General features: G+C 43.2%; 1 protein-coding gene across 1 annotated transcript in view; it reads right to left on the minus strand.

The window, feature by feature from the left end:
* Positions 1 to 291: 291 nt before the first annotated feature.
* Positions 292 to 12081, minus strand: part of NOP14 (NOP14 nucleolar protein) — a 76370-nt gene continuing 64580 nt past the window's right edge. Inside the window, exons 17-18 of the mRNA XM_044417930.1 lie at positions 4757 to 4912; positions 292 to 582 (exon numbers count right to left, since the gene is read on the minus strand). Of these exons, the coding sequence (XP_044273865.1) occupies positions 489 to 582; positions 4757 to 4912 (250 nt within the window). The 3' untranslated portion in view covers positions 292 to 488. The remainder of the gene's footprint in view (positions 583 to 4756; positions 4913 to 12081) is intronic.

Below are 12081 nucleotides of genomic sequence, written 5' to 3' on the forward strand. Positions count from 1 at the left end.
TTCCCAAGAGTTACTAGAGACAGTGGTTTTTGTGCAGGGAGAAGATCCGTGCCATGATGTATACAGCCCGTCATATGATTGTTTTGGAGTGGTGACTCCTCTTTTTGTTGAGGTTTAACTGAAATTTGGTGTGTATAACCAAAAAACATGAAAGAAAAGTCTTTCAACTGCCTTTTAAGAGTGATCCTGCTGATGGAAGTACTGGAGCATGGAGGGTTTGACAGTCCCCTTCCTCCAGACCCAGTGACAGAAAGTAATGTTTCAAACTTTATGAAAAAATGGAAACAATACTTAGTATCAGTGCTGCTTACTTTCCAAAAATGTTCGAAATACAAGCAGATTTTATTTAAAATGATTATTCTTTGATTTGTCCAGTTTGCATTTGTTTTTCCATCGGTACTACACACATACAAGATTCATTCAAAATATTACAAGCTACATTAAAAATCTAAACTTGATTTTCTTCCATATACTATATTAACAAATACTTAAAACTTCTTTTTCTTCATTGCCTTCCAATCTCCTTCCTGCTGAGCAAGGCTCCTGAAGAGTTCTTTCACTTTTCTTTTTCTTACAGAATCCCTAAAAATTAAAATAAAATTACAAATATATTGTAAAACTATGCTCAGTAAAGGCAGGTTTGAGTGCTCATTTGTGCATTCCCACATATGGGCTCTATGTGCATGCGTGGAGCCTATTTGGGAAGATTTTAAAGCTAATTAATTAGTATCTGGTGGAAACCCCTCTCTTGGCCATGCCCTGGTATGAGGGAGGGGCTCTTGCCTGGTCCTCAGTTCTGAAGCAATGAGACCGCCATACTCATTCTGGACCACCTTCTGTTCAGAGGAGCTGGGCCCCCAGGGGCCTGTTTGATTTGTTGTTGTTGTTGTTGTTTTTCTGAGGGGGCACCTGGCAGTTATAGGGCAATACCAATAGGGGATGGCAGGCAGGTTTGTGTGAATGCACAGATGATCATCTGAAGAACAACAGTTATAGGTAAGCAACCTGCCTTTCTTCTTTGTGTTGTAGATGCTAATATTATTGATATGTATTGTATCTCAACTGTATGTATTTATGTTCTGTAAAAATAAAAAATAAAAAGGGGGAACAAAAGAAGGCTTTCCACTTTGTGCAGGATGAGCATCGGGTGGTCCATTTCAGTGCCATCTCCAATACCAGTTGGAGGTCTTTGGAGGTCATTGGGGCTTATAAACTCAATGGCTGCTTTTTGGAGCAGGGATCCTCTTTAAGACCCAGCATAAAATGCTCCCTTCTGGACCTCCCTTGGGCTGACTCCACAATGAAGAAGTTGGGAGGGGGTGTAAGAACAGGAATGGCATGTCCTGTTCTTGTAGCTGGTACATACTTGGAAGACTTTTATTTATTGGGGCTGAGAGGGCAGGAGATTTCCATTCCTGCCATACTGAGTCCAACAATGATTCCAGGAAAGATACGCCCATGGTCTCCATGTAGGCAGCCTCAAACACCTCCTTGGCCCTCCAAGATTCCTGCAGCAGGTTTAGTTCCAGGCTGTGCATTATTTGAAGCTGGTCAGAAAATAGGCCCAGGTCTTATGATGGTAAGCATGCATCCTGAGGGGTCACTGAGTGATGGCTTAGAAGGTTGGGCTGGTGAAATGGACTATGGGTCTGATGCTTGGGATTGAGGCCTGGAGATCAATGGGCTCAGGACTGGTAAGGAAGACCACAGTGGTTGAATTTGCAGAGACAGTGAGCCTAGATGTGGATGATTCCAGTTTGGGCCAAGGAGCTTTGACATGCGCTGGGACTCTGTTGGACTGAGCTGGGCTCCAGTAAAACCACTATGAGTATCTGGAGTTGTAGGAGACCCAGCATTCCAGGCAGAAGTCCCTGCTGTAGTCTCTCACCAGTTAGGTCTGAAGTCCCAATTGGAGATGGGTGAGCTGGAGCATAATCTGCACTGCTGATGGAATAGACTTCACTTGGGATAGGGAAGGAGGTGAGGTGAGCCTTGGTCCTGAGGCAACAAGAGGTGTCTGTTGCATAGGTGGGGAAGGCTTGTATCTCACCCTCTGAGAACAATGTAGTCAGAGCAGCCTGTGTCAGTGCCGTGGCTTCCTAGGCTCCTTTTGGTGTTGGCGATGAGCAGCATTCAGGTTATGCAGGGTACCACTAGGAAGTGTTTTGTCATAGCTCTTGGTCTTAGAGCTTTTGCTGCCAATTTTTGGCTTTAACCTGTCAGCCATTTTGGAGGCCCTTGATTTTTTTTGCCAGTTTCTTAGCCTTGGCAATCTTCGATGATTGGCTCACCTGGGGAGTGGCTGAAGAGGATCAGAGAAGACTCCCTGAGAGAAGGTAAGTGTATAGCTACAAGGAGCAGAGGAAAATGTCTCAATGCACCCATGATGGCAAGAAGAACTGAGGAGCAGGCGAGAGCCCCTCCCTCACATCAGGGTGTGCCCAAGGGAGGGGCTTCCACCAAAAACTAGTTAGCCCATATGTGTGATGCACAGAGCCCATACGTGTGATACACAGTGCCTGCGAAGAAGAAAACGTGACACACATTTTTTAAATTCAATTTTACTGAAGTTTAAATTCAAAGATCTAAGAAATTCTCACCCATTACCTGCATATTTATGGGGTACAAAGTATATGGACTGTAGATGCCCTGGGACCCCTGACATTTGCTGCCACCAAAAAAGAATGATAAAAAACAAAGTCTATGTTTCTACCATATTTTCCCGAAAATAAGACCTAACCTGAAAATAAGCCCCAGTTAAGCCAGATAGGTGCATTTAGTACATCCATTGCAACACACGACAGATGTATTAAATTATAAAATAATAATATTAATATATAAATATAAATAAATAATATTATTGACATTCATACTTAAAATAAATGATAATATAAATTATAATTAAGTATTTGTAAATATTCAAGCTGGCACCTTTGGATGAGAGGTAAACCCCTATGTAAACAGATGAACTCAAGACTTATTGCTGAATGACCAATCAGAGTACAGACACAATGCATGAATAACGTGTGCACTCGATAATGAACGGACGTGTTTCATAATTCAATATGTTGTGTGTTATAACGGATGTACTTAATGCACTTGTGTGTTGCCACTCCTGTCTCGTAAGTCTTCAATTAACATTTGATTTAATGGTAGATTCAAGGGGAATAATATTTTGACCCCCAGACAAGATGCGTGCAAAAAGAAAGAGCTACATTGAGTACAAGAAAGGAATCGTGGAGGACTCTCAGGGCAAGAATCTTATGGCTTTTGTAAGAAAAAATAAGACATCTCCTGAAAACAAGCCCTGATGCATAAGACCTGGTCTTATTTTCAGGGAAACATGGTATGTGGCAGGATTCTATCGTCCTGCCACACAAACTCTATTCTTAATACACTCTTAGTGCATTACTAAGCATCCTAAGAAGTGGTGCTCAGATAATTTACTGAGCAAGGAGTTGGACCCAATGGCCTTACTGGCTCCTTCCAATTCTGCTATTTTGGGATTCTTTGATCAGTTTGTTTATGGCAGGGGGCCAGTTGAAAGGTGCCAGTGCTAGCCGCGGGCCGAAAAGGTGGTGCTGGTGGTGCATGCGGACCAGTGAGGGGATGGTGCGTGTGGGCGCGTGCATTGAGGTGGGGGCGGGGGGCGAGGCAAGGCGAGGCACGGGTGGGCAGGTGCACACAGCAAGGGGAGGTGAGGCAGGCGCACGAGGCAGCAGCTTGCTCGGTTGTAGATCGTTTTCTCCAAGCGAGCAAACCGCTGCCTCCCTGCTCACGGGGCGAGGTGGGCGGCGGCAGGCAAGCATGCACATGGGTGTGGGCACAGTGGATCCAAATGGGCATGGCGGGCCGGATCCGGCCCCTGGGCCTTAGTTTGAGGACCCATGGTTTATTGTGTGAGAGAATGGGTGGTGGTATGAGATAGTGATTGGTGGGCATTATATGTGAGTCACTTATGACTGTGCATGGAAGTGGTCCTGCCCACCTGATGCAGCTCTCATGGCTGAAAAGGCTGCATACCCCTTGTCTATGAGAACTACACTTTTATATATATATATATATATATATATATATATATATATATTGCAAAATTGATAATGTCACAGGGTTCTTCACAGACACAGAAAAATTCTCTGACCTAGTTCAAGCCACAGTAATACAGATTGAATTGGTATATTCTTCTCAGCTAGGGTTGATGCCTTGATAGTTTCCTACACAACATATAAGCTTGCCTGAGAACAGGCTGCCTAATGTCATGAGAAATGTTCCTGAAAACATTTACTAGTGTATTATTTTTTCCAATATTACCATCACCTCCAAAATCTACCTTAATTGTAAAAGTAAGATCAATCTTTAAAATTTCTTGAGAATTAACATAACTCTACAGAATATCATACAGACCAATAGGGTTTTACTTATGTCCTTATTGGGTTTGCAACTTTGAAAATCTTTGTAAATAGAACAATGATCTGACAGGCAAGTTATCTGTGGCCATTAGATATATTCTGTAAAATGAAAGTTTTGATTTTGATTTCTGCACCAAAATGGTTACATAGATGCAATCAACTTTTCAAGGATAAGCATTTTCCATACAAATCAACTGGAATGTAAATAAGGTATGCATTTTTTAATTGTTATATTATTATTATTATTTATGTATGCTTTTATGTATCCTTTGTGAGCTGCCCTGAGGCTTTGTTGCGATGGGGGCAGCAAAGAAATGTTTTAAATAAATAAAAAAATAATAAATTACCTTTCCATAATTTCTGTAAGCTGCCTTTGAGCAAGGAACTGGTTATCTTTGCGGATCTCATGAACAGCTCCTTTAAGTTCACGTTTGTGTTTATGAATTAGACGTCTTCTTTCCTGTTCTTTTTTACTGCTTTCTTGTTTTCTTCCAAATTCCAGACTGAAATTAGAAATTACATAATAAACACACTTCTTCATTGGGCTTAGCTGGATGATGATGATGATGATGATGATGATTTTACATCTGGACTTTTGCCAACATACACAGGTTAAAGAGAACTTATACTTCCCTTTGCATGTTAATTCAAAATTGCTTAACCCTTACAGGGTTTAGATTAAATATTACATAAAAAACAAGCAAAGAGTTTTCACAGGGTTAAAAAACTTCAGTTACTTTTTATCTATACAGCTTTTCCTCTGTTAATAAAGCAGCTGCGCAAACAAGAAATTCAACCTATGAAAATATTATTTAAAAGACAATAGCAATAAATTTTAAAATATCAGAATAAGCTACTGTTGCTATAAAGGTATTTATTAGTAGCAGCAAATTCACAATAGTTTGGCATGCTTTTCCTTACATAGTCTGCATTAACTCTATGCGAACAGGTTTTCTGTGGACCAAAGCAATTGTATGCATTTAGCGAATGTGGGTCAGTTTTTACTGTAATTTCTTCATTCCTTTTACAATTTTAAAATTTGCTTAGTTTCCCAAGCTACAAGGGATCTGAATTTAATCCTACTGGAATGAATAGGAAAATGAAACTACAAATGGTCTAGGCCAGTTGAGATCTATTAATATCCCAAACAACATGTTCAAAAACAAGGAAGAATGGAAATCCCCATTTTTGGATAAGATACTTTAGTGGATGGTTGGCGGGACAACTCCAGGTGCTCTTGGAGAAAACTGACTATCTATACCCATTTCAATCTGGCTTCAGACCCAACTATGGAACTGAAACTGCCTTGGTCGCCCTGTATGATGACCTGTGCAGGGAGAGGGACGGGGGAGTGTGTCCCTGTTGGTTCCCCTGGCCTCTCAGTGGCTTTTGATACCATCGACCATGGTATCCTTCTGGATAGGCTGAATTGGGAGTTGGAGGCACTGCTTTGCGGTGGTTCCACTCCTACCTGTTTGGCTGATTCCAGAAGGTGGTGCTGGGGGATTATGGCTCTGTGCTATGGTAGCTCTGCCATGAAGTCCTGCAGGATTCAATATTATGCACTTTAGCATCTATATGAAATCACTGGGAGAGGTCATCTGGAGGCTTGGGCTGCAGAGTAATCAGTACACTGATGACACCCAGCTCTACCTCTCTTTTACATCTAGTCCAGGTGAGGCAGTGACTGTCCTTGACCGGAGCCAGGCAGGGTCATGGGCTGTATGAGGGCCAATAAACTGAGGCTTAATCCAGACAAGACTGTTGGTGGGTGGTTCAGCCACCCGGGTAAGTGACTTTAACCCTGTCCTGGATGGGGTTGCACTCCCCCTAAAGGATAGGGTGTGCAGTTTGGCAGTGCTCATCAAACCAGAGCTGTCCTTGGAGTCTTCGGTGGCAGCAGTGGCGAGGAGCACTTTCCTTCAGCTTTGGCTGATACACCAACTGCACCCTTACCTGGATAAGCAGTGCCTAGCAATGATGACCCATGCTCTGGTAACTTCCCAATTGGATTACTGCAACATGCTCTATGTGGGGCTGCCCTTGAAGACGGTATGGATACTTCAATTGGTTCAGAATATTGCTGCCAGGATGTTAATGGGGATTGGCAGGCATTCAGATATAATGCCAGTCCTCTATAGGTTACATTGGCTGCCAACTGAAGTCCAAGCTCAATTTAACATGCTGGTGATGACCTATAAAGCCCTAAATGGCTTGGGTCTGGGATACCTGAAGGAGTGCCTTCTCTGTGTGCCCTCCCAACCCTTGTGAGCTGAGATGGAGGTCCTACTCCAGGAGTCCTCCTCGAAGGAGATCAGGAGGGTGGCTACCTGGAGGAGGGCCTTCTCAGCAGTGGCTCCCCAACTAAGGAATATGCTTCCTAGAGAGGTTGACTTGGCACAATGCTTTGTGCTTTTCAACGTCAGGCAAAAACCTTTTTATTTTCCCACTATTTTAATGTCTAGTTGGTTTTAACTGGGGTTTTTATTTTGAATTGCTGGATGCTGTGCTTGTTTTGTTTAATGTAAGCCATCCCCAAACATCACTGGTGGACAGGGTGGAAAAGTTTTAAATAGATCAATAAAATGTAATTATTGGAAATTTTAGTTCTCTGAGGCTCCCAAAGTCATTATTTAATCTTAGGATGGAGGCTCCTTAGGTTACAATTAGCATTTAGCACTTCATCATTTCTTCAGGGAAAGGACTGTCCTAATTTCCCAGACTGACCTGGAAGAGTAAGCAACCGCTCAATCCTTTACTTGAAAACAAACCAAACAAGAACTATGCTGGCACATGCATAAAACATGGTAACTGCAAGCATAACCTTTTGCAAAACACAGAAAGTCTGGGGTGGGGGGAAAGTAATCCTAGGAGTCCTTATCATTCTCCCCATATGCAGCATCACCAAACCATAAAACCTTAAGACCTAGCGGAAAAGAAGCAAGCACATCCCTCTTGTCCTTGACTAAGCCACTAATGCTAGAAAATTGCAAGTCTGTAAGGAACTGGTTGATGTTGACTCTAGGGAAAATGAAATTTTTATAGTCAACAATACTGAAAGGAAAGCCATGTGGGGTAGAAAAGTTTCCATTTGGTAAAAATCAGTGTGCCACTTGTAAACATGTAAGACTTTTTTTTTTTTACAAAAGTTTTGTCTATGAAATACAAATGAAATAAACATGATAAATAGGTATCTCCAAGGCAGTGATGGGCAACTTTCTGGCTCTCCAGATGTTTCCATCAGCTCTAGCTAGCATTGTCAATGGTGACAGATGATGGACAGTTGTGGACCAAAACATTAGAGAGGGCAGAAGTTGCATTCCAGGGCATCAGTATGTTTTCTGATGCAAACTGATGTTTTCCTATGTAGATGACCCTATACATGACTCTAACTTGCACTGGAAATTTTTCCAATTCAAACTTTTCAAAAGAGCAAAAGTAATGTGGTTAATTCCCATACTTTTGTCACCAGCACCTAGAGATGAAAAATGCTGGTTTATGCCATATTTTTCACCAGCCATCAGTTATCATCCAGGGTAAGAGTCAACCATGCTGCAGATATAATATCAGGGAATTATAAATATGTCTTTCTGACTAACTGAATTCCATTTGGAATTAATTTAAGTAGTTAGTCCATAGCAATGTACACACAAAAGAACTCTCAATTCAACTTTAATTTCTAAACAATTTTTTGTATATACCATGTCTCATTCTATTTGTAAGTCGTAGAGTCTGTTGTATTAGGCCTGTACAACAGATTTGGACGAACACTGAAACCTGAGCAGAAAAGGCAGGTTACTTACCTGTAACTGTCATTCTTTGAGAGGTCATCTGTGCATTCACACATTTGTGGCTATGTGCTTAAGCAAAACCTAGGTTACAGGAAGCTTCTATAGCTAAGCACTCATTTTTGGTGTGGAGGCCCCTCCCTTTCCTGTCCACAAGTCCTGTGACATGCATCTCTGGACCAAACCGAAGATGTATAAGTCCCATCCTGGTCCAGTTCCAAGTGTACATAGAACTTTAGAGAGACACATGTTAGTGGGAATGGAAGAACAATAGAAAGTGGGGCCAGAGGGTAAGTTGACCACTCAAAGAACGATAATAACAGGTAAGCAACATGCCTTTTTTCTTCATAGTCCCTGTACGTCACACAGATGAGTGACTAGCTAGCTTACTGTGAAAGGATACTGGGTGCTGATGTTGCTGCAGGATGGAGGAGAGAACTGCTCTGTCAAAGATGCAGTCTGCCCTTTTGCAGGCACCCAATTTGTAGTGTCAGATGAACACTGAGGGCATAGTCCATGTGGCAGATCTCTAGATCTCTTGTAAAGGAATTCCAGAGAAGACAGCCATGGACATGGCTAGAGTCCTCCTGGAGTGGGCCCTGGGTCCCACGATGAGCTGCAGTCCTGCCATCTTGTCGGCAAGAGAGAAGGTGGTAGAGACTCACTTGGACAGTCTCTGTGAGGGTCTCCTTTCCTCTCAACACTGTAGCAAATGAACAGCCAGGGTAAGCAACAGAATGGTTCAGTCATTGTTGAAAGCATCTGAAGCATGGGTGGCTGACTAGCAGACAGGAGCTCCAGGACCTGGGCAACCAGGATGGGGGCACAAGGGTCAGTCCAGAAGTAGTTAAACAGTCCAAAGGTCACAGCCAGGAGTTGAAGTGCAAGGCTGAGTATGTTCAAGAAGCAAACATGGTCAAACAAGCCAGGAGTCAGGAAACCAAGAAGACAAGCTGAGGAAAACAGGAACCTTGAGGGCTGGAGCAAGGCAGGATCACAGGCAGAATTCCAGGAGCAAAGTCCAAGAGTCTAGAAACCAAGAGCACTTCAGCAACTCAGAAAACTTTTATTGCCAAGGCAGTTTCTGAGGGGAAGAGCCAGTGTTTATATAGCTTTTCCCTCAGGACTCCCAGGTGGAGGTCATGAGAGCCCTGGCAGCTGCAATAGATTGGGGTAGCAATCTTGCAACTACTAGGGCTCCTGTGCTCATCCTTGACAAGCAGAAGGAGACCTGAAGCTTCCTTGGCTCTTGAGTTTTCTTGTAGAAGGTGAGGGCCCTCCTAACATCTACCAAGTGTAGGGCCAATTCTACCAGGGTGGAAGAGGCCATGACGAAGGCAGGGAAGACAATGTCTTGGTAGAGATGGATTGGTGAGATGACCTTGGGCAAGAAGGCTGGATCCGGGTGGAGGATGGCCTTGTCTCTATGGAAGGTTTGGTAGGGTGGTCCAGTTGGAGGGCACAGAGTTCATTGCTGTGACAGGCTGATGTGATGGCCATTGGGAAGGCCATCTTCCAGGACAGAAGGTGTACAGCCTCATGGTTAGGGGCTCAAATGGTTTCTTGGTGACTGGGTGTAGCACCACAGACAGTCTCCATGTCAGGATGCAGGGCTACGTGGGTGGAGCAAAGTTTTTCAGCCCCTTGTACCAGAGGGTATACATAGACTGAAGCCCCTGGATGAAGGTCACCAGGTAGGCATGAGTAGATGAGGATGCGAGGCCCTTTTGGAGTTCAGTCTGTTGAAAAGTCAGTATCTGCTGTATAATGGTACCCTTTGGGTCAAAGCTGTCCTTGCATGCAAGTGAGGCCTGGCATCAATCCAACATTGAGTCCCGGGAACCATCATAGGTAGTCTTGGACAGGTGATGGCTGGTGGCAGGCCACTGTCTTGTCTCTCCAGTGACAATGGAAGGGGTGGCTCTAGAATTCGTGGCACTCAGCATCGAGGTCTTGACATCAATTGTCCTGGCATCAATTGTGTCCATGTTGAAGCTGTCTACATTGGTTATCTTGATGGCGGGGATCAGTGCCATCATGGTGGTGAGGCTTGTCGTAGTCCTTGCCAGGGCTGTAGATGTCCTTGTCTTAGTGATACTGGGACCAGTCCAAGGCTTGGTTCTAGTCAAATGAAAGGAGAGTGGGCTCACTTCCTGGTGTTCCCTGGCAACAGAGCCTGATATTGATGCCTGCATTGTGGGCCAGTCAGGGGTTGAGCTGCCCTCAACAGGTGGCACCCTAACCCTCAAAATGGCACCTAAAGAACCTCTCAGAGGTGATCAAGGTGTTCGCAATGGTTCTCTGTGCATCAAGGTTGTAGACTGGTATTCCAGGGAGAGAAGTGGGGTGATCGCCAGGCTCCTTCCTGACGCAACAGCAGGTTTCTCCACTGGTTTGGGGTTATGTGGGTGATTGACTGGATCAGGGAACTCAACAGTTGGTGTCACCACCAATGACAGAGGGGTGACAGGGGCTCACTCACATGGTGACTTTCTTCAGCTTTGTCATGTTGGCAGCAGCCATCATTTTTGGCACATGGATGTTTTCTGTGCTGTTTGGTCAGTTCTGGAAATAGAGGGATGGGTCTGGTCCCTTCTTGGATGAATCAGCTACCTGCAGGCTATAGGCCAAATTTCTTCCAAAGTCTGTTCTATAGTCAATTGGCATGCTGCTTGCATGCTTGTTTTTTTTGAAGAACTAGCTGTGCACAGAGGTCTCAAAAATATGCCCCAAAGTCACCTAGGCAGAGGAGGCAAAAAGAGTGGGCATCTCAAGATAGCAATTTGTTGTTGCATAACTACAGAAGGCTGCTGCTGCTGCCATCATGCAGATGGGGTGAAGGTGGAGAGAAAGGAGAAGAGGAAGAAAAAGAGAGGAAAGGGTCATGGGTAGCTTATGTAGGTTTGAGGGGTGGTGGAAAGAATAAGTGGATACCAAAATAAATACTTTTGTATATGCTTTTCCTATTTTTAAGAGTAAAAGAATGAAAAGGTTGAAGGTTGAACTGTGGAGGAATAAAAGGAGCTAAAGAAGTTAGAGAACATGAGAGACAGAGTGCGCAAAAGTACCTAAGAGTGAAGCTGTTACCAATTCAGGTGTGATGGCAGTCAAAAATGAACTGAAAGGATGAGTGGAAATCCCTCCCCTTACTTCCTGTGGACAGGAAGAAGAGTGGCTTCCACCCCAAACATGAGCATTTAGCTTTAGAAGCTTCCTGAACACTAGGCTCTGTACAGGTGCATAGCCCCAAATGTGTGATGCACAGCAATCACAAAGAAGAATGGGAAGCTTCTGTTAAAGTCCTTGATCCAAGCAGGACTTTATCAAGCCAAAAGAACCAAACCTGCACTCAGAATGAGGTTCGGTCATAGACTCATTTTTCAGTGTCAATTATACATTTGCACAAACTACACAGTTTGAAATAAACACAAAACAGAAACCTTTTGAATGTTGTCTAAATGCTACAAGAGGAAAAGAAAGTGTTGCTAAGTGATTGATATGCCCACCCTTCAATCTAAGGCACATTTTATTGGCAGTATTAGTCAATGTACTTTATGGGTGAAATTGATTCTTTTGTTCCTTTCATTAAAATTTCACATGCCTACCATTTGTTTCAGCAGGAGTCAGTTCATTGGAATATTTGTTGTTTTATTAATGGATGTAGTGGCTTGTTTCTATCTTTAGGTTTGGCATAACACTTCTGCTAGGATCTCATGCAAAAATCTTGACTCAATTCTTCTTTCACACTTTTTCCTATGACCGCTTATATTTCATCTTGGGGTTTCTTTATATTTGTATTATTAGCTAGAAAATCCAGTTCACCAACCCTACTGAAAAAATTTAAATCCATTTTTCTTGCAGTTTCTTGTACACATATGTATGAA

This window comes from Varanus komodoensis, unplaced genomic scaffold, assembly GCF_004798865.1.
Source record: "Varanus komodoensis strain SLA01 unplaced genomic scaffold, ASM479886v1 scaffold9, whole genome shotgun sequence".
NCBI lineage: Eukaryota > Metazoa > Chordata > Lepidosauria > Squamata > Varanidae > Varanus > Varanus komodoensis.